Source organism: Euleptes europaea, chromosome 7, assembly GCF_029931775.1.
Source record: "Euleptes europaea isolate rEulEur1 chromosome 7, rEulEur1.hap1, whole genome shotgun sequence".
NCBI classification, from domain to species: Eukaryota; Metazoa; Chordata; class Lepidosauria; order Squamata; family Sphaerodactylidae; genus Euleptes; species Euleptes europaea.
In genome coordinates this window covers 97827373-97853205 of record NC_079318.1, presented here as the reverse complement: position 1 = coordinate 97853205, position 25833 = coordinate 97827373, and the positions used below count along the sequence as shown (strand labels likewise).

General features: G+C 51.1%; 1 protein-coding gene and 1 non-coding gene across 2 annotated transcripts; one reads left to right on the top strand and one right to left on the bottom strand.

Annotated features, from left to right (window-relative positions):
• Positions 1–1118: 1118 nt before the first annotated feature.
• On the bottom strand, positions 1119–24819 carry TDRKH (tudor and KH domain containing). The gene is made up of 13 exons (XM_056853537.1): positions 24684–24819; positions 23891–23994; positions 18453–18642; positions 16108–16247; positions 15373–15670; positions 12870–13036; positions 11903–12075; positions 9648–9712; positions 7818–7969; positions 6722–6856; positions 4538–4634; positions 2025–2585; positions 1119–1174 (listed from the first exon to the last, which is right to left on the bottom strand). The coding sequence occupies exons 1-13, from the start codon at positions 24817–24819 to the stop codon at positions 1119–1121; spliced, it is 2274 nt and encodes a 757-aa protein (XP_056709515.1).
• Positions 7353–7424, top strand: TRNAA-AGC (transfer RNA alanine (anticodon AGC)). The gene has a single exon. It is a non-coding gene; the product is annotated as a tRNA-Ala (tRNA).
• Positions 24820–25833: the final 1014 nt, after the last annotated feature.

Genomic DNA, 25833 nt, shown 5'->3' with positions numbered 1-25833 from the left:
AGGTCCACCATTCCAAACCGCTGCTCTTAACCACTACAGCACGCTGGCCTTGTATCCTGGTACAAGGGCCGGATAAGACAAAAATGTCGTCGGGTCGGGTGATGCATACCAACCCAGATCGGCCGTGTACACCAGCACACAGCAGGCGCGCCAGCCCAGATCAGGAACGGGGTGGCTGTACATCGCCCTCCCCAGCAGCTATGATTCTCAAAAGCTCCTCCCCCGAAAAATCTTGTTAGTCTCTCGGGTGCTGCCAGACTCAAATCTGGCTGTTCTACTGTGGACCAACGCAGCTATCCTCAGAAATTAAACCCATGTAGAAGGCTTCCTCAGGAGGTGGTATGCGCTCCTTCCCTGGAGGTTTTAAAGCAGAGGCTAGATAGCCATCTGTCAGCAATGCTGATTCTATGACCTTAGGCAGATGATGAGAGGGAGGGCATCTTGGCCATCTTCTGGTCACTAGGGTGTGGAGGGGGGAGGTAGTTGTGAATGTCCTGCATTGTGCAGGGGGTTGGACTGGATGACCATGGTGGTCCCTTCTAACTATGATTCTAAGAAGAGGAGTTGGTTTTTATATGTCAATTTTCTTGACCTTTTAAGGAGAATCAAACTGGCTTACAATCTCCTTCCCTTCCTCTCCCTACAACAGACACCACGTGAGGTAGGTGGGGCTGAGAGAGTTCAGAGAGAGCTGTGACTAGCCCGAGGTCACCCAGCAGGCTTCATGTGGAGGAGTGGGGAATTGAACCTGGTTCTCCAGATTAGAGTCCACTACGCTTAACCACTACACTGTGCCGGCAGCCTCCCTCTAAATATCAGATAGCACGGTGAAATGGAGAGAGGGGCCCATTGCCTCCGTGCCCTGCCTGTGAGTCTGTCCACTGAGGGAACAGGATGCTGGACTGGACGGGCCATTGCTCTGATCCAGCGGGGCTCCTTCGGGTGGCAGGCTGGCCACTTCCCTCCCTTCCCCACTGCCTTGTTTCTTACCGCCCCACTGCACAGCAGGGCCCCTCCCCAAGCAAAAACTCCAGAAAGGTTTTTGCGATAACCATACCCCCAAGCGCAAGGTGCTCGCCCGCCTCACCGTAATTCCCAGAAACTGTCGTCGAGGGAGTCTAGGAGCTGTCTTCAAATTGGAAGATGTCGCCACTTTCAGAGACGGAGGCAACTTCTGTGGGCACATTAAGAGGGAATGTTAGTACAGTAACGTTAGGGGAGGGGCCGTGGCTCAGTGGTGGAGCCTCTGCTTGGCATGCAGAAGGTCCCAGGCTCAATCCCCGGCATCTCCAGTTAAAGGGTTTAGGTGAGTAGGTGATGTGGAATACCCCTGCCTGAGACCCTGGAGAGCCGCTGCCAGTCTGAGTAGACAATGCTGACAGATTCCAGTCCAGTACACATGAAGCTGCCTCATACTGAATCAGACCCTCGATCCATCACAGTATTGTCTACTCAGACCGGCAGCGGCTCTCCAGGGTCTCTCAGGCGGAGGTCTTTCACATCACCTACCTGCCCAGTCCCTTTAACCGGAGATGCCAGGGATTGAACCTGGGACTTTCTGCATGGGGAGCAGATGCTCTATCACTGAGCCACGGCCTTTCCCCGTCGGTTGAGGGTCAGAGACCTCGGAGACCGACAAGAGTTTTAGGGTATAAGCTTTCGAGAGTCAGAGTCGGGTATCTGACGAAGGATGCTCTGATTCTCTAAAGCTTATACCCTGAAACGCTTGCTGGTCTCTTAAGGTGCTACCGGGCTTGAATCTTAACTGGTCTACTGCAGACCACCCTGGCTTGAGACAGACAGAAGGTAGCATGCTGGCCAGGGAAAGTAGTCCACCATTACTGATGTGTCCTTCGTACCAGTTTGAAAACCACGGTATGGTCAGTTAAAGCCCGCCGCCCTAAGGAAAACCACTCATCCTTGTGGCAGGGTGAACCTGGGTGGTGGCAATGGTGACACGCGACACGTGGTGCTCCCCCGTGATGGCCTTGCTAAGGCAACTGCAGCAGTCAAGCTACGGGTACCTTCCTTCCTGCTGTCGTCGGAAGCAGAGCTGATGACATACGTGCGGCTAACAGCCCTGGGGGAAGGAGACTTGTCCGGGTAGGCCTCGTCGACAGAGGGCGATCCTTTGCAGAAGGCGGATGACTCCGAAAGGTACTCGGAGGTGGAAAGGTAGTAGAAATAGCCCCGGGGCGAGTAAGTGCTGCTATCGGGCAGGCTGAGGGACAGATCCGGCTTGGAAGAGCCTTCGCTCGACAACGAGAGGGTCGAGGGAGTCTCTTTGGGATGGGCGGGAGCGGCGGCAGGACTGGAGGTTTGGTTTGCTTCGGACCCAAATGCTGCCGCGGACAGGGGAGATACGGCCTCGACTGGAACCCAGTTCATGGTTCCCTCCGGCAAGTCTTTTCTGCAGCGCCCTCTACAGCCCCCCGCTTCCCAGCAAGCCAGCGAGGAGGGATCCTCCGAGGAGCAGGAGAGAACGTTGGCCGTCTGTAAGGGCTGGAGCAAGGTTGCGAGGACCCCCGGGGAAGATGCGAGATAGGAGGGGTCCATGTCACTCCGTAGTTGCTCGACAGGGCCATCTGATAAGCCAAAGGTCTCCGCGTTACCACAGCCCGGCTCTCTCAGGCAGTGGATCGGGGGGTGCCGGTTAAGGGCAGCAGGGCTTATCAAAGTATGCACGGGGCAGAGAGGGGTGACAAAGAGAACTTTTTCTCCCTGTCCAAAAAAACTAGCACTCGAGGGCATTCAGTGAAGCTGACGGGCAGCAGATTCGGGGCAGACAAAAGATGTACTTCTCTGCCCAGCAAGTGATTGAATTTGCTGCCAGAGGATATAGTAGTATTTAAGCAGCGGCTGGACAAATACTTGTCAGGGATGCTCTAGGCTGATCCTGCATTAAGCAGGGGGCTGGACTAGTTGGCCTGTATGGCCCTTCCAACTCTATGGTTCTATGATTCTACATGCAGGGCCAACCTTGGGTTCTTGTCTGAAAAAGACAGCGGCCTTCTATGCCCACATCAGGTTGGCCGCTGGGTGAAACAGGATGCCGGACTAGCTGGACACTTGGTCTGATCCCATGCGGCTGCTCCTATATCTGAGGGCACCCAAAGAAGCTGAGGGGCAGTAGATTCAGGACGGACAAAAGGAAACACTTCTTTACACAGCAAGTCACTCAAATGTGGAATTCGTTGCCAGAGGATGTAGTGGCGACAAAAGCCATAGACTGCTTTAGAAGGGGTTTAGACAGATTTGTGTGTGTGTGTGGGTCTATCAGTGGCTGCTAGCCATGGTGACTGAAGGGAACTTCAAGTCAGAGGCAGCCAGTCTCTGAATCCCAGGAGGCAACATCGGGGGAAGGCCTCGGCTTCTACGTCCTGTTGTTGGCCCTCCAGGGGAACCGCTTGCTACTGTGTGAGGCCGGGTGCAGGACTAGCTTCTGCTTATTCTCTTACAGTATCGAGACCCAGGTTCGAAACCCCACTCTGCCATGAAAGCTCACTGGGTGACCGTGGGCCAGTTGCACGCTCTCAGCCTCACCTGCAGCAGGGCTGCTGTGGCTCAGCGGCAGAGCGCCTACTTTGCATGCAGACGGTACCAGGTTCAATCCCTGGCACCTCCAGCTAAAACGATCAGGCAGGAGGTGATGTGAAAGACCTCCGCCTGAGACCCAGGACAGCCGCTGCCTTTTCTGAGCAGGTAAGACTGACCTTGATGGACCAAGGGTCTGATTCAATATAAGGCAGCTTCAGGTATGTACCTCACAGGGTTGTTGTGAGGATAAAATGGAGAATGCCATGGAGGGCTGGATCCGTCACAGAATACTGGGCAGTTCCAAGCCGAGACAGCTCTTGAGATGGAGGCGTTCGTTCCCAAATTGGCATTCCCTTCAGACTTAAGGATGGTGTCTCCTGAGCCCTTGGAGAGGACCTCCTGTTCCAGTGAAGCAGAGGAAGGCCAGGATTGGCTCCATGCTTCAGGGAAGTTTTAAGTGGATGGCAGAAAATACATCTGTGGGCCCACACGGCACCCCACCACTGTGGGTCACCCACCAGCGGATGGTGGGTCTACCTTCTGACTGTGCTTGCCCAAAGCCATGGGTCTCCACAGCGTTAAAGCAAGAGCTGCCAGCTCCAGGTTAGAAAATACCTGGAGATTTTGAGGGTGGAGCTTGAGGAGGGAAGGGCTTGGGGAAGAGAGGGACTTCAGTGGGATATAATGCTATAGAGTCCACCTTCCAAAGCGGCCATTTTCTCCTGGGGAACTGATCTCTGTCGCCTGGAGATCAGTTGTTAATAGCGGGCGATTTCCAGCCACCACCTGGAGGTTGGTGACCCTACTTAAAGCAAAATGACCGACCCCCCCCTCCCCAATTAAAGGTTCATTCCACCTGAAACACAAAAGAAGGGACCAGCTGATCTCCTGTGACGGGTCACAGAATTCGGGAAGGAGGCACCGAAAGAGCAGCTAGCTCTGAAAACAGGCAAGGCGGTTCCCGTGGAAGAGACAGATGTGGAGAGCTGGAGGAGGTTACCTGAAAGGCTGATACAAGACAGGGTTGCGGGCATCTCATCGGGGGTCTTCTGGGTATCGGAGAGAAGACTCTCTAGGGAGGCCTCAACGGTGTTTCCCTGGGGGAGTGAGAGTAGCGAGGGACAGACTCTGAATTACACAAAGGGCCACTTGGGAACCAAAACGTTTGCCAAAAAAGCAATGCCGTTTTAGCCTCCGGATGTTCTACTGTTAAATGACAAGGAGAGTTTCTGGGGCGCTTGCTCAAGGCTGAAATGCTGCAAACACATAAAATAGCACAAAAATTAAAAACAAACTATTAAAAACTCCGCACTGAAGAAAAGTTGGATCTTATACCCCAATTTTCTCTACCTTCAAGGTAGAGAAAAGGAAGGGGATTGTAAGCCGGTTTGATTCTTAAGTGGTAGAGCAAGTTGGCATATAAAAACCAACTCTTTCTTCCTCTTCTCCAACTGCCACCCACCACACCTCCTGCATGGGGCTGAGAGAGTGGGGCCCGTGAGGAAGATCTTAACGGCTGGGCAATACGGGAGGAGGCAGTCCTTCAAGTATCCTGGCATCGAGCCCGAGACAACCTGGAGAGGATCAGTAACCCCCGCAAAGCTGACTCTGCAAGCGATACTTACAATTGTTCTCATGAGGGTTGGCAACATCTCACGCCTGCTAATGTCGTTCACTCTGTGTCTAATTCATGCGTGTCTAATTCACTCATCTCTACTTAAGGGTAGATGAAATCACATTCTAGCTGTATCTGAAGAAGTGAGCTGTGACTCTCGAAAGCTCATACTGCCCGAAATTTTGTTAGTCCTTAAGGTGCTACTGGACTCTTGCTGTTTTCTCCAGGATAGAGCTGGAGAGAGATCTTTTTTTTCCTGGCAGGGTGTGAGCTTTCATGAGCCATAGCTCACTTCTTCAGATACAGCTAGAATGTGATTTCATTTACCCTTAAATAGAGATGAGTGAATTAGACTAATCTAATGAGTGAATTAACTAATCTAAGTTAATTTCTGGCAGGTATGATCTGTGGCTCACCAAAGCTCATACCTGCCAGAAATTAACTTATATTAGAAAGAGAAACTGCTGAATTACAACTACTAACCAAGCTCAAGTCAGCGCATTCTCCTGGACTGAATAAGGACCTGGGATTTCTGTCTCATTACCAATGCTGATTTCTCCACGCCTACTACCCCTCTGCGTATCGTACCTGATCCAGTCACGCCTGCTAATGTCAATTACCTGCTATTGACATTTACAAGCTACTGCCATGGGGTGTCTAATTCACTCGTCTCTGCTTAAGGAGAGACGGCCTCCAATTCTAGCTGTATCTGAAGAAGTGAGCTGAGACTCACAGAAGCTCATAATCTGTCAGAAATTTTGTTAGTCCTTAAGGTGCTAGTGGACTCTTGCTCTTTTCTATTTATAGAATCATAGAATTTGAAGGGACCACCAGGGTCGTCTAGTCCAACCCCCTCCACAATCCAGAAAATTCACAACTACCCCACACCCCCAGTGACCCCTACTCCATGCCCAGAAGATGGCCAAGATGCCCTCCCTCTCACGATCTGCCTAAGGTTATAGAATCAGCACTGCTGACAGATGGCCATCTAACCTCTTCTTAAAAACCTCCAGGGAAGGAGAGCTTAGCACCTCCGGAGGAAGACTGTTTCACTGAGGAACCACTCCAACGGTTAGAAAATTCTTCCTAATGTCTAGACAGAAATTCTTTTGATTTAATTTCAATCCATTGGTTCTGGCCTGACTTTCTGGGGCAACAGAAATCAACTCGGCCCCATCCTCTATATGACAGCCCTTCAAGTACTTGAAGATGGTTATCATAGCACCTCTCAGTCTTCTCCTCTTCAGGCTAAACATACCCAGCTCCTTCAACCTTTCCTCATAGGACTTGGTCTCCAGACCCCTCACCATCTTTGTTGCCCTCCTCCGGACACGTTCCAGCTTGTCTACATTATTCTTAAATTGCGGTGCCCAAAACTGAACACAGTACTCTAGGTGAGTTCAAATCAGAGCAGAGTAAAGTGATACCATCACTTCGCATGATCTGGGTCAATAAGACAACGTAATGGAGAAGTGCAGCTGCTCACTTCACTACCAGGCTGAAAGCCTGTACAGCAGCAAATTTTCACCTGCGATCGTGAGGAGCAGGGATGGTTAACCAGCTGTTCACCTGTGTTCGGAGGAAGCTGCCAGAAGCTGCCCCTGGGCCGGCCTGGTGGGGTCCGTATCCTGCTGCCGCGCCTCCCTCCTGTGGGCACCGCACGGCGTAGCCCAACCGCACCAGCTCCTCCCCGATATCGATGTTCTGGGAAGGGAGGGGAGCGAGGGGATACCGTTGGAAAAATGTTGGCCAGAGGCATGCTGGGAGAGGGGGGGAGAGATGCTTGAAGGGGGCCCAGAGACCCAAGAGGAACACAAGGAGGAGTTGTGTTAGGATGAACTGATGAGACAAAGAGAGGTTAAATAGAAGAAGTCAGGGTCAGCAAACGGAGGGACCTCACACATGGGGCCCAAGTCAAGTCCTCCCAAGCCCCAAACCACCCATCCCTCAAGGATCTCTGACCCACACACAATGCCCGTGGCACAGGGACCTCTGAACCCAGTCTGCAAGGAGGGGAGGCAGGAAGACAAGAATGCCTCGTTGCTTACTTCTGGCTTCTTCCAAAAGGGCTCATGAGGAAAAGACTGCGAAAGCCAAGGGCTTCCGAAATTGAACGTGCTGCTGTTCCACATATGCAGAAAGCTAGCTTGTCAGGAAGAAGGCCACGGCTAGAACTACCTCCCCACCAATATATTGGGGAGGGGCTGTGGCTCAGTGGTAGAGCATCTGCTTAGCATGCAGAAGGTCCCAGGTTCAATCCCCGGCATCTCCAGTTAAAGGGACTAGGCAAGTAGGTGATATAAAAGACCTCTGCCCGAGACCCTGGAGAGCCGCTGCCAGTCTGAGTAGACAACACTGACTTTGATGGGCCAAGGGTCTGATTCAGTAGAAGGCAGCTTCATGTGTTCAATATGCCAGTTTTCAGGAGAGGATTTCTGCATAAATTAGAATTTCATCATGCGAGCCACTGGCTGCAGTCTGAAGAGGTCTGGCATGGTGGCCGCTCGACTGCCTGGGCAGGAACGAGGACAAACGTCATCTTTAAAGACCGCGGGCACTGGGCATTAGCAACCTGAGCTCTAGGGCAGCATGAGAAGGACTGGAATGTGGTCCTGAGTGCGAGGGAACTACCTTCTGCCCCACAGCTCACGGCCGCAGCGCTTACCTGTTTGCCAGAGATGTTGTACAGCTGAACGTGCGGCCAGGTGCTGCTCCCGGAAGGAACGTAGCTGGAGATCTTTGCCACGACAGGCTTCCACTTGGCACAGTGGGTGAGGCGGTCAAATTCATCCAAGGCTGCTTCGTCCCACTGCCCTCCTGGTGAGATTCCGAAGACCCATGTAAAAATGGGATGAAGTACCGGCTCCCTCCTCAGTCAACTCCCCTTCCTCAAAATGAAAATCCACATCCCTCCATCCAGCCATGGAACTATCACCCCCAACCGCCATTTGAACAATGTGACTTCCATCTCTCTCCAGCTATTGGCTGAGCTGCTGTGACATCACAGTCTGTTCAAGCATGGTATCTTGGGAGGGGGATTGGCTCAGTTACGTATCACTGACAACCAACATGGCAGCCACCAGAGATGCTGACAGGTGCTTTGGCAGAAGGGGACTTTCTTCACTCAGCTTACGCAGAGGAAATGGGGTGGATCGGAAGCCGATACCAGTCGAGGGGGGGCCTAGAGGGAGGGGGGAGAGGCAGGAGGCAAGGGGGCCAGGCCCAACACATGCACCTGATGGCTTTAGAAGGGAATTAGACAGATCCACGAAGGACAGGGCTATCAGTGGCAACCAGCCATGGTGATGACTAAGGGGAACCTCCATGTCTAGAGGCAGTCAACCTCTGAATACCGGTGTCCAGGAGGCAACACTGGGGAAAGACTCGGCCTCTATGCCCTGTTGTTGGCCCTCCAGAGAAACTAATTTGCCCACTTTGAGAGTCACGAGGCTGGACTACGTGGACCACTGGCCTGATCCAGCAGGGCTCTTGTGATGTTCTTATGAAGGCCTCGGCCTCTATTGCCTATAGTGAGACCACACTCGGAATACTGTGTACAGTTCTGGTCACCACAACTTAAAAAGGAAATTGCAGAGCTTGAGAAGGTGCAGAAAAGAGCAACCAAAATGATCAGGGGGCTGGAGCAATTGCCTATGATGAGGGGTTAAAACGCTTAGGGCTGTTTAGCTTGGAAAGAAGGCAGTTAAGGGGCGACATTATAGAAGTCTATAAAATTATGCATGGGATGGAGCGAGTGGACAGGGAGAAGCTTTTCTCCCTCTCTCATAATACTAGAACTCAGGGGTCATCTGCTGAAGTTGGAGGGAGAGAGATTCAAAAAGGATAAAAGGAAGTATTTCTTCACACAACGCATAGTTAAATTGTGGAACTTTTGCCCCAGGATGTGGTGATGGCTGCCAACTTGGAAGGCTTGAAGAGGGGTGTCGACATGTTCATGGAGGAGAGGGCTATCCATGGCTACTAGTCAAAATGGATACTGATCATAATGCATACCTATTCTCTCCAGTCTCAGAGGAGCATGCCTATTATCTTAGGTGCTGTGGAACGCAGGCAGGACAGTGCTGCTGCATCTTGCTTGTGGGCTTCCTAGAGGCACCTGGTTGGCCACTGTATGAACAGACTGCTGGGCTTGATAGACCTTGCTCTGATCCAGCACGGCCTTTCTTATGTCCTTATGCTTGTTGCTGGCCCACCAGAGGAACTGGTTGGCCGCTTTGTGAGAGAGGATGCTGGGCTAGATGGACCCTCACTGGTCCGATCCAGCAGGGCTCTTATGAGGCAGTGGGGAGACAGCTGCTTCACTGCCCCATCGCGCGTCTCCCAGGAGTTCTACACCAGCAGCCGTCTGCACGGCCTCAAGGCCCCCCCTCTGCCCCTCACCCTGAGAGCTGTTTGGGGTCTAAACTGTGCCGCTTTCCCCATGAAATTCAATGGGGCAGACCCCTCCAGTTCACGGACCTCCCGAGCCACTCACCAGCAGGAGCGACACCAGCGAGGCTGCACTCTGTTGCTTGGAAGGGCAGGCTCAGGAAGTCGCTCCTGGAAGAGGAAGCCAGACGTTAGGGCTGGTTTGGAGAGGGGCTGTGGCTCAGCCGTAGAGCATCTGCTTGGCATGCAGAAGGTCCCAGCTTCAACCCCTGGCATCTCCAGCTAAAGGGACTAGGCATGTAGGTGATGGGAAAGACCCCTGCCTGAGACCCTGGAGAGCCGCTGCCGGTCTGAGTAGACAATACTGACTTTCATGGACGAAGGGACTGATTGAGTGTAAGGCAGCTTCACGTGTCCATGTGATCAGCCTAGAGCATCCCTGACAAGCATTCGTCTAGCCGCTGCTTGAAGACTGCCAGAGAGGGGGAGCTCACCACCTCCCTAGGCAGCCGATTCCACTGTCGAACAGCTCTCACTGTAAAAATTTTTCCCCCTAATATCCAGCAGGTACCTTTCTGCCTGCAATTTAAACCCATTATTGTGAGTCCAGCTCTGTGCTGCCAACAGGAATACCTCCCTGCCCTCCTCCAAGTGACAGCCCTCCAGATACTCAAAGAGAGCAACCGTGTCCCCCCTCAACCTCCTCTTCTCCAGACTAAACATTCCCAACTTCCTCAAGCGGTGGTTAAGAGCGGCGGACTCTAATCTGGAGAACCGGGTTCGATTCCCCACTCCTCCACATAAATCCTGCTGGGTGACCTTGGGCCAGTCGCAGCTCTTTCCCAAGGACACATCAATAATGGCCAACACGCTGATCAACACGCTGCCTTCTGTCGGTCTTGCACTGGCACAGCTATTCATTGTTTTACTATCTCGTTTCTACCCTGCCTTTCTTCCCCAGTGAGCAGTGAGAAAAAAATAAAACCGACACTAGTGGTAGCAGCCACCAAAACGAGAGCCAGCGTGGTGTAGTGGTTAAGAGTGGTGGACTCTAATCTGGAGAACCAGGTTCAATTCCCCACTCCTCCACATAAATCCTGCTGGGTGACCTTGGGCTAGTCACAGTTCTGCCCACGATTTAAACCCATTGTTGCGAGTCCTGTCCTCTGCTGCCAACAGAACAGCTCCCTGCCCTCCTCTGAGTGACAGCCCTTCAAATATTTCAAGAAAGCAATCCTGTCCCCTTCTCAACCTCCTCTCTTGCAGAATAGCAAAGAACTCTGGGGTTTTCTCTTATGCTAGCTGAAGGGCTTTTGGCACCTTTTTACACGTGGCAAAGAGTAACTTGCAAACGGTAAGAAATTAAAGTCTAGTTGCACTTTGGTGGTAGAAAGTGCTGTCAAGTCACAGCTAACTTTCCACTGCTGAACAACTCTTGGTCATTTACGCATGGTCGCTTTAACCTCCTTTATTCCGTTTCAGCCAGGATCAAATTTTTCAGTATGCATGCTTATTCCTTGGAAGCTCAACGCTGTTTCGACGCAAAACGAAACCGGCTTTTCCCATTCCTCTTCTGGCCTGAATTAAACCGTTCATCCTGGCTCATTCCGGAGTCACAGAGCGTGCATACTCCATTAGGGGGAAACACAGAAGATTGGCTTCTCTCACAGCCAATCACGAAGCAGGGTGTAAAGAGGTGGGGATTCAAGTGCTTCCTGCTACCTCAGAGCTTTCTTAGCAAAAGAAAGGCTTTTTAAAAACGAGGCTTGGATTTCTCTCCCCCCTTCTTTCAGATTCCTCCGTTTTTTGTTCTTAAAATGCTTTTTTATGCGGTAGTTGGGTTTGGGGGGAAGGAAATCCTCTCTCATGGTAAGCTAATTACAGAGCAGCATTTAAAGAAGTGGGACTTGATTTGAGCTTGGGAGACTGCTTTTCTGTATTGATGGTTCGATTAGCACAGTTTTGTCCCTTATCATTCAAGTGAATGCATACAGTTTCCCACAACCCGGGTTACTTTAATGTGCAATGAACCCAGGTCCAAGCAGGGAGATCCAGCCCATGCATAAAAGACCTTAATGTAATTCCCCCCCGAATATCCAGCCAGTACCTTTCAACCTGTAATTTAAGCCCATTATTGTGAGTCCTATCCTCTGCTGCCAACAGGAACAGCTCCCTGCCCTCCTCTAAGTGACAGCCCTTCAAATACTTCAAGAGTGCAATCATGTCCCCCCTCAACCTCCTCTTCTCCAGACTCCTCTTCGATTCAAGCCCCAGGGGTTCAATGTTCGATTTGAGGCTCAGCAGTTCTCCTGCCATGCACCAGGGACCAAGCGTCCACCCTCTCTCCGGCGCGCGCCTCACCGTAATGCCCGCAGCAGCTCCAAGGGAGCTTCCCCGTTGTCTCCGAAATCCACGTAGTAGAGATCCACGTCTCCGTTGTCCAAAGTGCCGAGGACTCGGGCTCTGTACCAGGCAGCGTCATCCCGGTAGGGGGCAGCCACAATGTCATCCGGACACACGTTTGAAAGTTCAGACTTGGGGGGGGGGGAGCAGGCAGAAAAGGCACATCACCAAGGCCCCTCCAGTTCTGTTTCGAACCCTAGACCCCCCCCCCCCACTGGACACTTGAGGCTGCAGTAACTTCTCCTTAGGGCTGTTTAGCTTGGAAAGAAGGCAGTTATGGGGAGACGTGATAGAGGTCTATAAAATTACACATGGCATGGAGAGAGTGGGCAGGGAGAAGCTTTTTCCCCCTCTCACAATAGTAGAATGCGGGGTCATCTGCCGAAGCTGAAGGGTGAGAGATTCGAAACAGATGAAAGGGAGTATTCCTTCACACATCCCAGGATGTGGTGATGGCTGCCAACCTGGAAGGCTTGAAGAGGGAAGTGGACCTGTTCGTGAAGAGAGGGCTATCCGTGGCATCTAGTCAAAATGGCTTGTAGTCATGATGTATGCCTATTCTCTCCAATGTCCGAGGAGCATGACTACTATATTAGGTGCTGTGGAACACAGGCAGGATAATGGGCTTCCTAGAGGCACCTGGTCGGCCACTGTGTGAACAGTGTGTGCTGGACTTGATGGGCCTGGGTCTGATTCAACAGGGCCTTTCTTGTGCTCTAACCGGCCCCCACTTATAATTTCTTAATAGCTCCCTGCCTCACTCGACTGGCTGTGAGACCCCCTTTGGGGTCATACTCTATGCCCAGCATTTGGGTCTCTAAGCGAAACACAAGGGGCAGATACAAATGGGGGGCAGGGAATTTCAGCCCAAACAAGCCCAAACCCCTGGCCACTCACCCCGCAGCCCAAACCCCCGGCCACTCACCCCGCAGTCGCTGCTTTCGTAGTACTGCGTCATCTCTTGGATGAGCTTGTCCAGCTGGACGCAGCGGGAGCCGATGATCTGGACCCAGAAGTGGTTTGGGTTCTCGGAAGCCGAGACGAAAACCTCTAGGTGCTCGTTGGCGTGGAAGCTGAAGTCCGGGCTGGGGACTGAAGCAAAGAAGAAGAAGAGTTTTTATATTCCGACTTTCTCCACCACTTAAGGGAGAATCAATCCGGCTTACAATCACCTCCCCTTCCCCACAACAGACACCCTGTGAGGTTGGTGGGACTGAGAGAGTGTGACTAGCCCAAGGTCATCCAGCTGACTTTGTGTGTAAGAGCGGGAAAACAAACCCAGTTTGAAGCGGACAAACCCAAGTCCTAGGGCTTTTTCTCATGGAGTTTGGTTTTTTCATCAGTTCTGGCCCCATACTGTTTTGGTTCATCCCCTGATTTCCACATGCAGTTTTATGCCTTTAGTTTTCACCTCTTTTTTTTGTTTTGTTTCCCCCAGGTTTTTTTTTACTCTTCTGAGACCATTTTTACCCTGATCATTTTCTGATTTTGAGTCGGCTTTTTTCTAGCATGTAATCATAGAGTTGGAAGGGACCATACAGCCCATCTAGTCCAACCCCCTGCTCAACGCAGGATCAGCCTAGAACATCCCTGACAAGTGCTTGTCCAGCCTCTGCCTAAAGACTGCCGGTGAGGGGGAGCTCACCACTTCCCTAGGAAGATGATTCCACTGTTAAACAACTCTCCCTGTAAATTCCCCCCCTAATATCCAGCCAGTACTTTTCTGCCTGCAATCTAAGCCCATTACTGCAATTCCTGTCCTCTGCTGCCAACAGGAACAGCTCCCTGCCCTCGTCTAAGTGACAGTCCTTTAAATACATCAAGAAAGCAATCCTGTCCCCCCTCAAATTCCTCTTCTCCAGACTGAACATTCCCAACTCCCTCAGCCTTTCCTTGCAGGGCTTGGTCTCCAGGCCCCTGATCATCCTCGTCGCTCTCCTCTGCGTCTGCTCGATTCTACCGGATTTCTTTGTCCCGTCCACCCCCAGACAGTGATTTCAAATATTTTTTCAAAAAACACAGTCCTAAAATATGATACAACGCTGTAGCATTGTACTGATCTTTTAAGAGTATTCTCTAAATTCCCAGCTTTCCTTAAAAAAATGTCTCTACATAAGAAAGGCCCTGCTGGATCAGACCAAGGTCCATCTAGTCCAGCAGTCTGTTCACACAGTGGCCAACCAGGTAACTCTAGGAAGCCCCCAAACAAGACAACTGCCTCCTCTCTCACCGTGTGTGTGTGTTTGTGTGTGTGAGTCAATAAAATGCCCTCAAGTCACAGCCAACTTACGGCAACCCCGTAAGTTTTTCGAGGGAAAAGAAGTTTGGAGGTGGTTTGCCACTCCCTGCCTCTGCGTGGGCTGAGAGTGTTCTTGAAAGAACTGTGACTGGCCCAAGGTCACCCAGCAGGCTTCGTGGGGAGGAGTGGGGAAATTGAACCCGGTTCTCCAGATTATAGAGTCTGCTGCTCTTAACCCCTACACCACGCTGGCTCTGCCCTCACAGAGATGTGCCCCTTTCCTTATATCTCTGCAAGGGAAAAGCCTAGAGACTTACTTAAAAAAAAATAATAATAAAAAAAGAAAGCTGGGAATTCAGAAAACCTGCTTAAACTACCACTACAACACTGTTGTACCCAGCTTGCTGTGTGTGTGTGTGTGTGTGTGTGTGTGTGTGTGTGTGCGCGTGTGTGTGAAGGGAAGACGACTGGGGAAGGCACTGGCAAACCACCCTGTAAACAAAGTCTGCCTAGTAAAAACGTCGGGATGTGACGTCACTCCAAGGTCAGGAATGACCCGGTGCTTGCACAGGGAACCTTTACAGTTTACCTTTACAACACTGTAGCGCTATATCAATATTTTAGGGCTATTCCCCCCCCCCAAAAAAATAAGAGGAGGGTTCTGTGACTCCACCATTGATGATAGAACCCTCCTTTGAAAATCCTCACTGTTTAAGACATGTGTGGAAGAAAATATACTGACTCCGCAACTGTGAAATTGTACAAGGAGGGAGACTTTCTGGAAAAAAATGGAAGCTTTACTTTGACTATGCCCAATTGAACCTTTAACTGTCTAGAGTAGAATATACCAAACTGGAATATTAACTCTGATTAGAGTAGGCAATAAGATGCAGGGCTAAGCTTAGAGGCAAGTGAATAGAAACTGGAATTAGCAATGAATAATTTGATTAACCATGTATGCTAGGTAAAGATTTTAATATAAATAAGCAATGATTTCGCATGAATAGCAAAAATCAGTTAAGGATATTGGCTTTTAGTAATATCAGCAATTTTATCTTAGGAGAGCAATTTAGTGATATGCGGTTAGTACGTTGCTAATATCTGACACCCTATGGAAGGTTCAATACATTAGATGTATTTCTGCAGAAGGAGCTCCCTGAACGGGGAGATAAAAAGTTATCCTTCCTACCTTCGAAAGCGGAGCTTGGCCAAGATGCCCCCGACAATGAATCCTCGGGGGAATTGTCCTCGCTCCTCAGCTCTTGCGGCTCGTCCAGGGAATACTCCGCCTGGCTCTTCTCAGCATCCTGTGGGGAGGGGTAAGACGGCCAACTGGGGGCCTTCCCAGTTGGTGCCTCTCCTCGATCCCCCGCCCCTTCCTCCTTCCTCGTGCCAAGGGGCTGCTTGCGCAGGTGTCGACATGAAGCCGACTGGGCCAGCTTCTTGTGGAAAGCGTCGTCCTCAGAAAGCTTCTCCAGGATCAGTTCCTGTTGGAGCAAAAGTGAGAGCAGAAGGCCATGGATGCCTGCAGCATCGGGGCGATGTTTTAAAGCACGTGCAAAAGGAACTTCCGGACTGGGAGGGCTTCCGACCCTCTTGCCCAGCTTGGGGCTTTGGTCAACATCTCTTTGTGCAGCTCGAACGCCCAGGACTAGAAGCAGGGCCTTTACAGCTCTGGCCCCTAAACATCAGTTTTATATTTTACACATTTTATATATATATTTGCTGCTGCGGTAGTCTTGCTTGTGGGCTTTCTAGAGGCACCTGGTTGGCTGCTGTGTGAACAGACTGCTGGACTCGATGGGCCTCGGTCTGATCCAGCAGGGCTTTATGTTCTTATGAGTGGGGCCACTTAGCAAGGTCAGAGGGGAATGGGGGAGGGGCTTTTAGCCAGGGGCCCACCTAAACGGCGAAAGATTCTCACCTTGGCAGCTTTCACCTCCTTGCGGGTCCCAGAGATTGTGATAAGCCGGGTGAGCGAGAAGTTGGCATCCCCTTGCCGGTCGCAGTTCACCTTGGCCCTGGTGCTCCGGCAGATCGACCGCACCGTCTCCCCACCTCTGCCTGGGAGACGCACAGTAAGAGACGGGCCTTAGCTTGCAGGCCTTAGGGGCTGTGGAAGGCAGGCGCTGGGGGGGGGGGTCGAGGAGTGGATACGTCCAAGGCCTTCTCCCGTAAGGAGAGGCGTGAAAACAGGTGGGGAAAAGGCAAAGAGGTGAAGCCATGCGGCGGCGGCAGCAGAAGGGGAAACCAGAGCTGGAAGAAGGAGCACACTGCAGGGAGGGGGAGAAGTCCAAATGCACTGCTTAAACCTGAAATGCATGGCCGTAGCATCTGAACAAGGCTGGGTGGCCATCTGATAGTAAGGCTGCTTCCGTGAACTTAAAGTTAACAAAAATATGCCACCTCGGTGTTATGTCGACTGTAACACACAACAAAATCCAACGCAAATGGGCATACAATGACCATAACTCAATATCAAGTTTATCAAATAGAATCAAACGTTAGACCACAATATAACAAATTGGCATATAACTAGTCAGTTCATATCAAAGAAGCTCATTCAAATCCACAAACAATGTTTTCTAGTCATTCCAGCTTTATATCGGTGTATAAAAAAACCCCAACAGTTCAATTCCTTGTTCCATGGGGGGGTGGGGGTGCGCTGACGTATTCAGAAGGAAGACGGTTTTCTCGAGTTTCTCCATTTTGAAGTCCTTCATCAGTTCCGCTTCATAAAGCACCCCTTAATTTATGAAACTCATTTCACAAATAGCAGTTCACAGCATCCTTTACACTTGCTCCGTTCAGCTCGGGGATACTGGGGTCAATGTTTGATTATATTTACCAACCTTGATATTGAGTTGTGGTCATTGTATGCCCATCTGTTGGATTTTGCTGTGTTACTGTGAACTTATGCAGATTGTGAGAGGGCGGGCAGGGATGAGTCAGTGCTTGGCTCTCGTGACCCTTTTTACACACCAGGGTGATGCCGATCGCCACTTTGAGGTCAGGAAGGAAATTTCCCTCCAGGCCAGGTTGGCCAGGGACCATGGAGGTTTTCTGCCTTCCTCTGGGCATAGAGCAGGGGTCACTGGGGGGAGTAGGGTGGAGGGAGTTGTGAATTTCCTGCGTTGTGCAGGGGGTTGGACTAGATGACCCTTGAGGTCCCTCCCAGCTCTTCATTTCTAAGCCCAACAGCCACCATATGTATTCTCCAGTCTCTGGTCACTCTGCGGCAGCTCTCTCCCTCCTATCCCTCTGTAGGGGACCAAGGAGGAAGAGGAGGTTTTTATACCCTACTTTTTCCTCTGCCTTTAAGGAGCCTTACAATCGCCTTCCCTACCCCCTCTTTGTTTCTAAGCTCACAGCAGGTACCTTGTGAGGTAGGTGGGGCTGAGAGAATTCGGAGAGAACCATTGCTGGCCCCAGGTCACCCAGCAGGCTTCACGTGTAAGAGTGGGGAAACAAATCCAGTTCGCCAGATTAGGCTCCACAGCTCATGTGGAGGAGTGGGGAATTGAATCCAGTTCTCCAAATCAGAGTCCACCGCTCCAAACCACCGCTCTTAACCACTACACCACATTGGCTGAGGAATACAGGGATACAGGGCTGACAGGAAAGTGTTCTCGTTCTCTTTAAAAAATGCACTATTGCTACCATCCTGTTGGATTTTGAGACCTAAGGTGTGGATTTTGAATCCAACCCGGTTCACCAGATTAAAGTCCGCTGCTCAAATGGAGGAGTGGGGAATCAAATCCGGTTAACCAGATGAGAGTCCGCCGTTCTCAACCACTACATCACGCTAGCTCTGCCTCCCCCATGTGTGGCTGTAGGACATGTCACGCCCAGCCAGAAAACAGGTCAGGGCACAAATCCTCTTGGCTACTGCCAGCCCCCAGATGTCGGCGGAATGCCCCTTCCCAACAAGTACTGAAGCGGTCTGTTGTAGGCACCTCAGCCTGACAACCAAGAGCCAGCCGAGCAACGGCTGCTGAATGCTTCAGTTATGGATTCGCTCACCAGCCGTCAGCACACATCCTGGAAGATCCTGAATCCCAGCATCTGTCTGCAGGCAACCTACGTGAGAGGATCCCAGGGTCTGCTGGCATGTCGTGGAGAGGGGACAGAGGCCGGAATCTTTAGCCTGCACTAGTCAGCCCGTTGACCCCACCAGGCTAAGGGGCTTAAGATCAGTACCCGGAGCAAGGCCCTCCCAGATGCAACCCCAAGATGCCCGGGCAGGAGGGGAAGCAGAAGAGCAAGTACCAATGATCCGCCCAACGGCCCGCTGGGGAACGTGCATCTTTTCCTCCACCGGCAAGTTCTCCTCCAAGATCTGGTGGATGGCTGCTTTGGCCTTGCACACTTGGACGGGGGAGCCACAGATCCGGATCCGCTGATCCTCGTCGGACTCTTCCATGTCGACATCGATACGGGCTCGGGTGTCCTTTCTCAGCTGTTGGGAGCAGACAGCGTTTGTGGCTATCAGCCAAAGGTAGCAACTAAGGGGTCGTGACGCCCCGGTCTGATTTCCGGAAGGCGGGCCTATGTCCCGAGCATGCAGCCTCTTTTGGTGTGCAGGGTCACCCCTAGAAGAGCACAAGCTTGGCCTGCCATGCTGTTTGACCCACCGGTCCCTACTTCATGAACACATGAAGCTGCCTTATACTGATGGACCCTTGGTCCATCAAAGTCAGTACTGTCTACTCAGAATGGCAGCGGCTCTCCAGGGTCTCAGGTAGAGGTCTTTCACATCACTTGCTTGCCTAGTCTCTTTAACTAGAGATGCCGGGGATTGAACCTGGGACCTTCTACATGCCAAGCAGATGCTCTGCCACTGAGCCACAGCCCCTCTCCAAGGCTCTCCGGTGTCTCAGGCAGGGGTCTTTCACACCACTTACTTGCCTAGTCCCTTTAACTGGAGATGCCGGGGATTGAACCTGGGACCTTCTGCGTGCCAAGCAGATGCTCTACCACTGAGCCACGCCCCCTCCCCGTAAACTATGTTTCCTTCACTCTACTTCTGGTAGCAAGGTGCCCCTTACGTCTTCCCAGTACACACACCAGGCCAGATGGGTAGAACTATACCCAGACCACCCTTAAGCAAGAACTGCCGTGAAAGACTGGATACCTATGACAGATTTTATGGAACTGTAGAGCTGAGAAAAGGACCAAGGTTCACAAGAAAGGGCCTTTTTGGTGGCCGCCCCATGATGATGGAACAGCCTCCCGGGGGAGGCTCCTTGCCCCCCTCGCTTTTGATCTGTGGCTCAGTGGAACAGCACCTGCTTGGCACGCAGAGGGTCTCATGCTCAATCTCGGGGATCTCCAGTTAAAGGACCAGGTGGTAAGTGATGTGAAAGACCTCGGCTTGAGGTCCTGCAGAGCTGCTGCCAGTCCGAGCAGATGATACTGACCGTGATGGACTAAGGGTCTGATTTAGTAGGAGGGGGCTTCATGAGGCAATTGAAGACAGTTTTCCTTATGGCTGCATTTGACTAATTTAATTTGTATTTATTGGCAGTCCTATGTGAGTTTTTAAAAATAATTGGGTTCTTTAAATAATGTGTTATATTTACCTCAAAAGCTGCCTTTGAGAGCCGCAAGATAAGACAAGCAGGTAATAAATGCTTTAAATAAATAAGCTTGCGTGCAAGAAATATCTCCGGCTCCTCTGCAAGAAAACCTCGCCCAGGCGTATTGTTAAGAGGCAATGGTTCTTTCCCTGTAGGGCAGAGGTTCCCAAACTGTGCTCCATGGAGCACTTGGTGCTCCGCGAAACCTCTCCTGGTGCTCCGTGAAGAGATTGGAAAGAAAAACACTACTGTCATTCGGTTTAGCATCTAGGTGCTAAGTGAAAATTAGTGCTGGAGACAAAGTCCTATGAGGAAAGGTTGAAGGAGATGGGTATGTTTAGCCTGAAGAGAAGACTGAGAGGGGATAGGATAACCATCTTCAAATACTTGAAGGGCTGTCACATAGAGGAGGGTGCAGAGTTGTTTTCTGTTGCCCCAGAAGGTTGGACCAGAACCAACAAGTTGAAACTAAATCAAAAGAGTTTCCGTCTAGGCATTAGGAAGAATTTTCTAACAGTTAGAATGGTTCCTCAGTGGAACAGGCTTCCTCGGGAGGTGGTAAGCTCTCCTTCCCTGGAGGTTTTTAAGCAAAGGCTAGATGGTCATCTGTCAGCAATGCTGATTCTATGGCCTTAAGAAGATGATGAGAGGGAGGGCATCTTGGCCATCTTCTGGGCATGGAGTAGGGGTCACTGGGGCTGTGTGGGGGGAGACAGTTGTGAATTTCCTGCATTGTGCAGGGGGTTGGACTAGATGACCCTGGCGGTCCCTTCCAACTCTACCATTCTAAATTTCTCTCAAGAAAAGTGCTCCATGACTCAAAAGGTTTGGGAACCTCTGCTCTTGGGAATATGGAAGCACCCAACAACACTTTGTGAAGGAACACAGATTCATTTAAGTAGTCTAAATACGAGTCAAGAAGATAGGCTTGTGGCCCTTCAGCTGTTGGGAACCGCAAAGAAAATGACAGCGAACAGGCCTCCCCCGGGCAATACTGTGGAGCAACGCTCCGAGGCATCCGTTCTGGCTGAAGTTTGAATCCCTGAGCTCTTCCCTCAGCATTTATAACTACCGGAATTAGTCATCCTGACCTTGGCAAGAGCGAAACATTTCAGACTCTCCCAGGGGTACCTAATGGGAAGTGGCGGGCATCCAATATAGATAGAGATGCCATCCATCTACTCCCCTGCAGGGAGGAACACAGTTTATCACAGAATAACGGTGCAATATGGCAAGGATGAAGAGAACGCGGAAAGGGAGCGTTCAGCCCTGGCTTGCAAGAGTGGCGGGAAGGGTGGGCAAACATGTTGGCAGTGAAGGACTTTGCACTGTCTCTTAACCTCAGACTTCAGAGGGGAAAAGAGCAAGAGTCCAGTAACTCCTTAAAGACTAACAATATTTTGCTAGTCTTGAAGAAGAAGAGTTGGTTTCAATATGCCGACTTTCTCTGCCTGTTAAGGAGTCTCAAACTGGCTTACAATCGCCTTCCTCTCCCCACAACAGGGACCTTGTGAGGTAGGTGACGCTGGGAGAGTTCAGAGAGAGCTGTGACTATCCCAAGGCCATCCAGCTAGCTTCAAGTGTAGGAGAAGAAGAAGAGTTGGTTTTTATATGCCAACTTTATGTTGAGGCAGAATCAAACCAGCTTACAATCACCTTCCCTTCCCCTCCCCACAACAGACGCCCTGTGAGGTAGGTGAGGCTGAGAGAGATGTGACTCGCCCAAGGTCACCCAGCTGGCTTCATGTGGAGGAGTGGGGAAACCAACCTGGTTCACCAGATTAGCCTCCACCGCTCATGTGGAGGGGTGGGGAATCAAACCCGGTTCTCCAGATCAGAGTCCACAGCTCCAAACCAGTGCTCTTAACCACTACGCTACGCTGGCTCTTCCAGTTCTCCGGGGAATTGAACCTGGCTCTGCAGATTAGAGTCCGCAGCTCTTAATTACTACACCATGCTGGGTCTCAGGTGTTATTGGACTCTTGCTCTTTTCTACTGCTACAGACTAACACGGCTACCCATCCTGATCTATCTGCATCAGGCAGAGTCACACAGGGGGTCTTTAGTGCTACTGAGGCTTTCTGCCAAGAGTACAGGTCCTTTAATATCCTCTTCTCTCTAGCCTAATTACTTTCAGTTCTCAGGAGCCGGTAATTATGAACTGGGGGTGGGGTGGGACTTATCTCCTTTTTTGCTTGGCCTGAATTTGCAGTCACGTTCCTACAATAAGCTGCCATACAATTTAAAACCCCGAGCGGTGATTTGGACTTATGAACAAGCTGCCGGCACTCAGGCTGATAATGCACCACTTTTGCTTGAGTGCAGTGAGAGACAGCTAGTCCAGAGACCCCAGGAAGCAATTAAAAAGAAAAATGCAGGACTTACACTGGAAAAGATTGACTTGAACACATGAAGCTGCCTTATGCTGAATCAGACCCTTGGTCCATCAAAGTCAGTGACTCAGACCGGCAGCGGCTTTCCAGGGTCTCAGGGAGAGGTCTTTCCCATCACCCTTTAGCTGGAGATGCTGGGGACTGAACCTGGGAACTTCTGCATGCCAAGCAGATGCTCTACCACTTCCTAACAGATACACCCTGAACTTGCCCACTGAACAAAACAGTGCTGTTTTCAAAGAAAACAGAGCACTATACGAAGTACTGTGCAGAACCATTATTTCCATTCTTACACCTGAACAGCTCAAAGAGGTTGCTGTGTGGAATCAAGATATGCAACGTGGGTGCCCCCCAAATCTTTCACGAAAGGGCCAAGTTAATCCCAGCTGTGACCCCATCCCCCATAAGTGCCTTTGCTTCCTTTTGGCAAGGCTGGCGAAGAAAAGGATGATGGGTCATTTCCTTAGGCCAAACACAGGGACCAAAACACAGGGACAAAACAAGAGGAGGCGAGAGACAGAACCAAACTTGCCACAAGGATCTTATATAATGTAATATTATTTATAGCCTGCTTTTCTCCCCAGTTGAGGCTCAAAACAGCTTTTAGAACATCTTTTCTCCTTCCTTCATTTTCTAACAACAACCCTGTAAGATAGGTCAAGAAGAGTTTGTGACAGGCCCAATGTCACCCAGCGACCTTCCATGGTAGAGGTGAGGATTCGAACCTATGTCACCCAGAATCCTAGTCTGCCATTCTGTCCACTGCACCACACTGGCTCTTATGTTGTCTGGGAGTTGTACAGAGGCTCTGAATCCACACACCAGACCAACTGAGAACATATGAAACATCGAGGAAGGCAGCAGGAAAAAAGGAAGACCCAACATGAGATGGACTGACTCAATCAAGGAAGCCAGGACCCTCGGTTTGCAAGACCTGAGCAAGGCTGTTAGTGATAGGATGTTCTGGAAGATATTGATTCAGAGGATCGCCATAAGTCGGAAGCAACTTGACAGCACTTAACACACACACACGGGTATCTAACAATCTGCACATGATATAGCCACCCAGCCTCTGAACATGGGACACAGTAGATACCCATTTTAAGAAATCTGGGTCGAATGGAGCAGATCTGTTCCCCTAACGGCTTCCCACAGTGCTTGGCTCACACTACCATAACCAGAACATAGAGTCATAGAAAAGTTGGTTTTTATATGCCGACTTTCTCTAACACTTAAGGGAGACTCAAACCTGCTTACAATCACCTTCCCTTCTCCACAACAGACACCCTGAGAGGTCGGTGGGGCTGAGAGCTGTGACTAGCCAAAGGTCACCCCTCTGGTTTCGTGTGTAGGAGTGGGGAATCGAACCCAGTTCACCAGATCAGAGTCCACCGCTCCAAACTGCTGCTCTTAACCACTACACCACACTGGCTCTAGTTGCAGATCTGTCAAATCCAACTATTTAGTCCAGGGGTGTCAAACTCATGTGTTACGAGGAGCGGAAATAACATGTCACTTGGTCGGGCCATGCCAGCCAAGAGTGGGAGTGGGGGGGGGGGTGATAGCTGCTTCATGGCCAGATCTGGCCCCTAGGCTGTAAGTCTGACACCCCTGCTTTGGTCCCAGGAAAGAATGGGAGCATCCATCTTCACAGTCCCTGAACGGGATTCATCACCCGCCCACTTCCACATCACCAAGCCTCGGGACAGGCCTGACTGAATTTTAAAAACCTTGCCTGTTTGATGGTGGCTCCTTGGCGGCCGATCAGCAGCTTCACCGCTTCTTTTGGCACCTTCATCTCTATTTCGATCTCTTCGCCCACAAACGTTGGCCTCTCTTCTAGATGAAGAAGAGTTGGTTTTTACATGCCGACTTTCTCTACCATCCAAGGAAGAACCAAACCAGCTTACAATCACCTTCCATTCCCCTCCCCACAACAGACACCCTGGGAGGTAGGTGGGGCTGAGAGAGCTCTAAGAGAATTGTGACTAACCCAAGATCACCCAGCTGGCTTCATGTGTAGGAGTGGGGAAACAAATCCAGTTCACCACCCCTCACGTGGAGGAGTGCGGAATCAAACCTGTTCTCCGGATCAGAGTCCACCGCTCCAAACGACCACGCTTAACCACTACACCACACTGGCTCCCCACGCTTAAGTTGCAAGGGAGCCCAAAACGCAGAGGGACTAGTTTCCAAGCAAATGAGTCCAAGCTGCCCACCGCTAAACACTGTCCACATTTTCCCTAAAGAACAGCTTTCCCCCTTCCCTGAACGCCCCCGCCCCCCAACACTGTAAAACATCAAAAGCTAGGAGGCGTCAATAAAGGATAACAGAGTTGAACTGCCCCCCCCCCCATCTCTCTCGTGGGCAACTCAGCTTTGGAGGTTTGCCAAAGACAGAGCGGCGAGGAGAGAAATGGCAGACAGAGACGGTTAATAATTCAAGCCCCAAAGCGGCCGAGCTCTGTCATGGCAGGACGGGAACGGCGCCTCCGCACCACAGCTACCAATCACGTGATCACACCTACCTCGGATCTCCCTGTAGCGCTGGTAAAGGATGTAGAAGATGGCAGCGCCGGCGGGGATCCCAAGGGCCAGCGCCACCTTCTGCAGCGTGGTCAGGCTGCCCCATGAGCTTCGCTCGCTGGACATCGCTCCCACCATGGGGGACAGCGGCCTAAGCAGGGAGGGGAAGAACTTCCTTAGTTGCAACTTTCCGCCTGAGAGGGAGACCAATGAAATCATCGCTCTCGGCCGAGGACAGGCTCGCGGGGACAAGGGTAGAGTTATCTCTGGGCGCTCTGCCGGATGCAAGCCAAACCCTGGTGCTGGTAAAAGGCTTTGCTGGGCAGGAGCCCAGATCGGCTTGCTTCTAGCCTGACTCTTCCACGCATGGGAGAAGGCGCTGATTCATCACAAGGCAAGCTCAAGGAAGATGCGGGCCTTGGATTTCCACAAGAAAGAACATGGCTGGGAAAATCTCAGTGACACAATAGAAAAAGGAGAGTTGGTTTTCATATGCCGACTTTCTTTGCCACTTAAGGAAGACTCAAACTGGATTACAATTGCCTTCCCTTCCCCACAATAGACACCCTGTGAAGTAGGTGGGGCTGAGAGAGCTGTGACTAGCACAAGGTCAACTAGCTGGCTTCATGTGTAGGAGTGGGGAAACCAAGCCAGTTCACCAGATTAGCCTCCACCGCTCATGTGGAGGAGTGGGGAATCAAACCCAATTCTCCAGATTAGAGTCTACCGCTCTAAATCAGCAGCAGCTTTTCTCCAAGTCTGTCGGTGTTAGAATTTCTCCTGGGTCACCAGGAATCTGGTCACCTGTGTTGTCGAGCAGCAGTTTATCCATGGTTGGTGGCTGGTAGCCTGCCAGGTATAGTGGTTAAGAGCGGTGGACTCTGATCTGGAGGACTGAGTTTGATTTTCCACTCCTCCACATGGGAGGCGGATGCTAATCTGAGGAACCAGGTTGGTTTCTCTACTCCTACCCACGAAGCCAACTGGGTGACCTTGGGCTAGTCACAGCTCTCTTAGAGCTTTCTCAGCCTCACCTAACTCACTGGGTGTCTGTTGTGAGGTGGGGAAGGGAAGGCGGTTGTAAGCCAGTTTGATTCTTAAGTGGTAGAGAAAGCAGGCATATAAAAACCAACTCTTCTTCTTCACTATCTT

Coding starts and splice junctions, on each gene's coding strand:
- TDRKH (XM_056853537.1), bottom strand. CDS start 24,819: ATGGTGGGAGCGATGTCCAGCGAGCGAAGCTCATGGGGCAGCCTGACC. Junction 23,995..24,683: donor GCGCTACAGGGAGATCCGAG/GTAGGTGTGATC, acceptor TTCTTCATCTAG/AAGAGAGGCCAACGTTTGTG. Junction 4,635..6,721: donor GCAGCTTCCTCCGAACACAG/GTGAACAGCTGG, acceptor TCACTCCCCCAG/GGAAACACCGTTGAGGCCTC.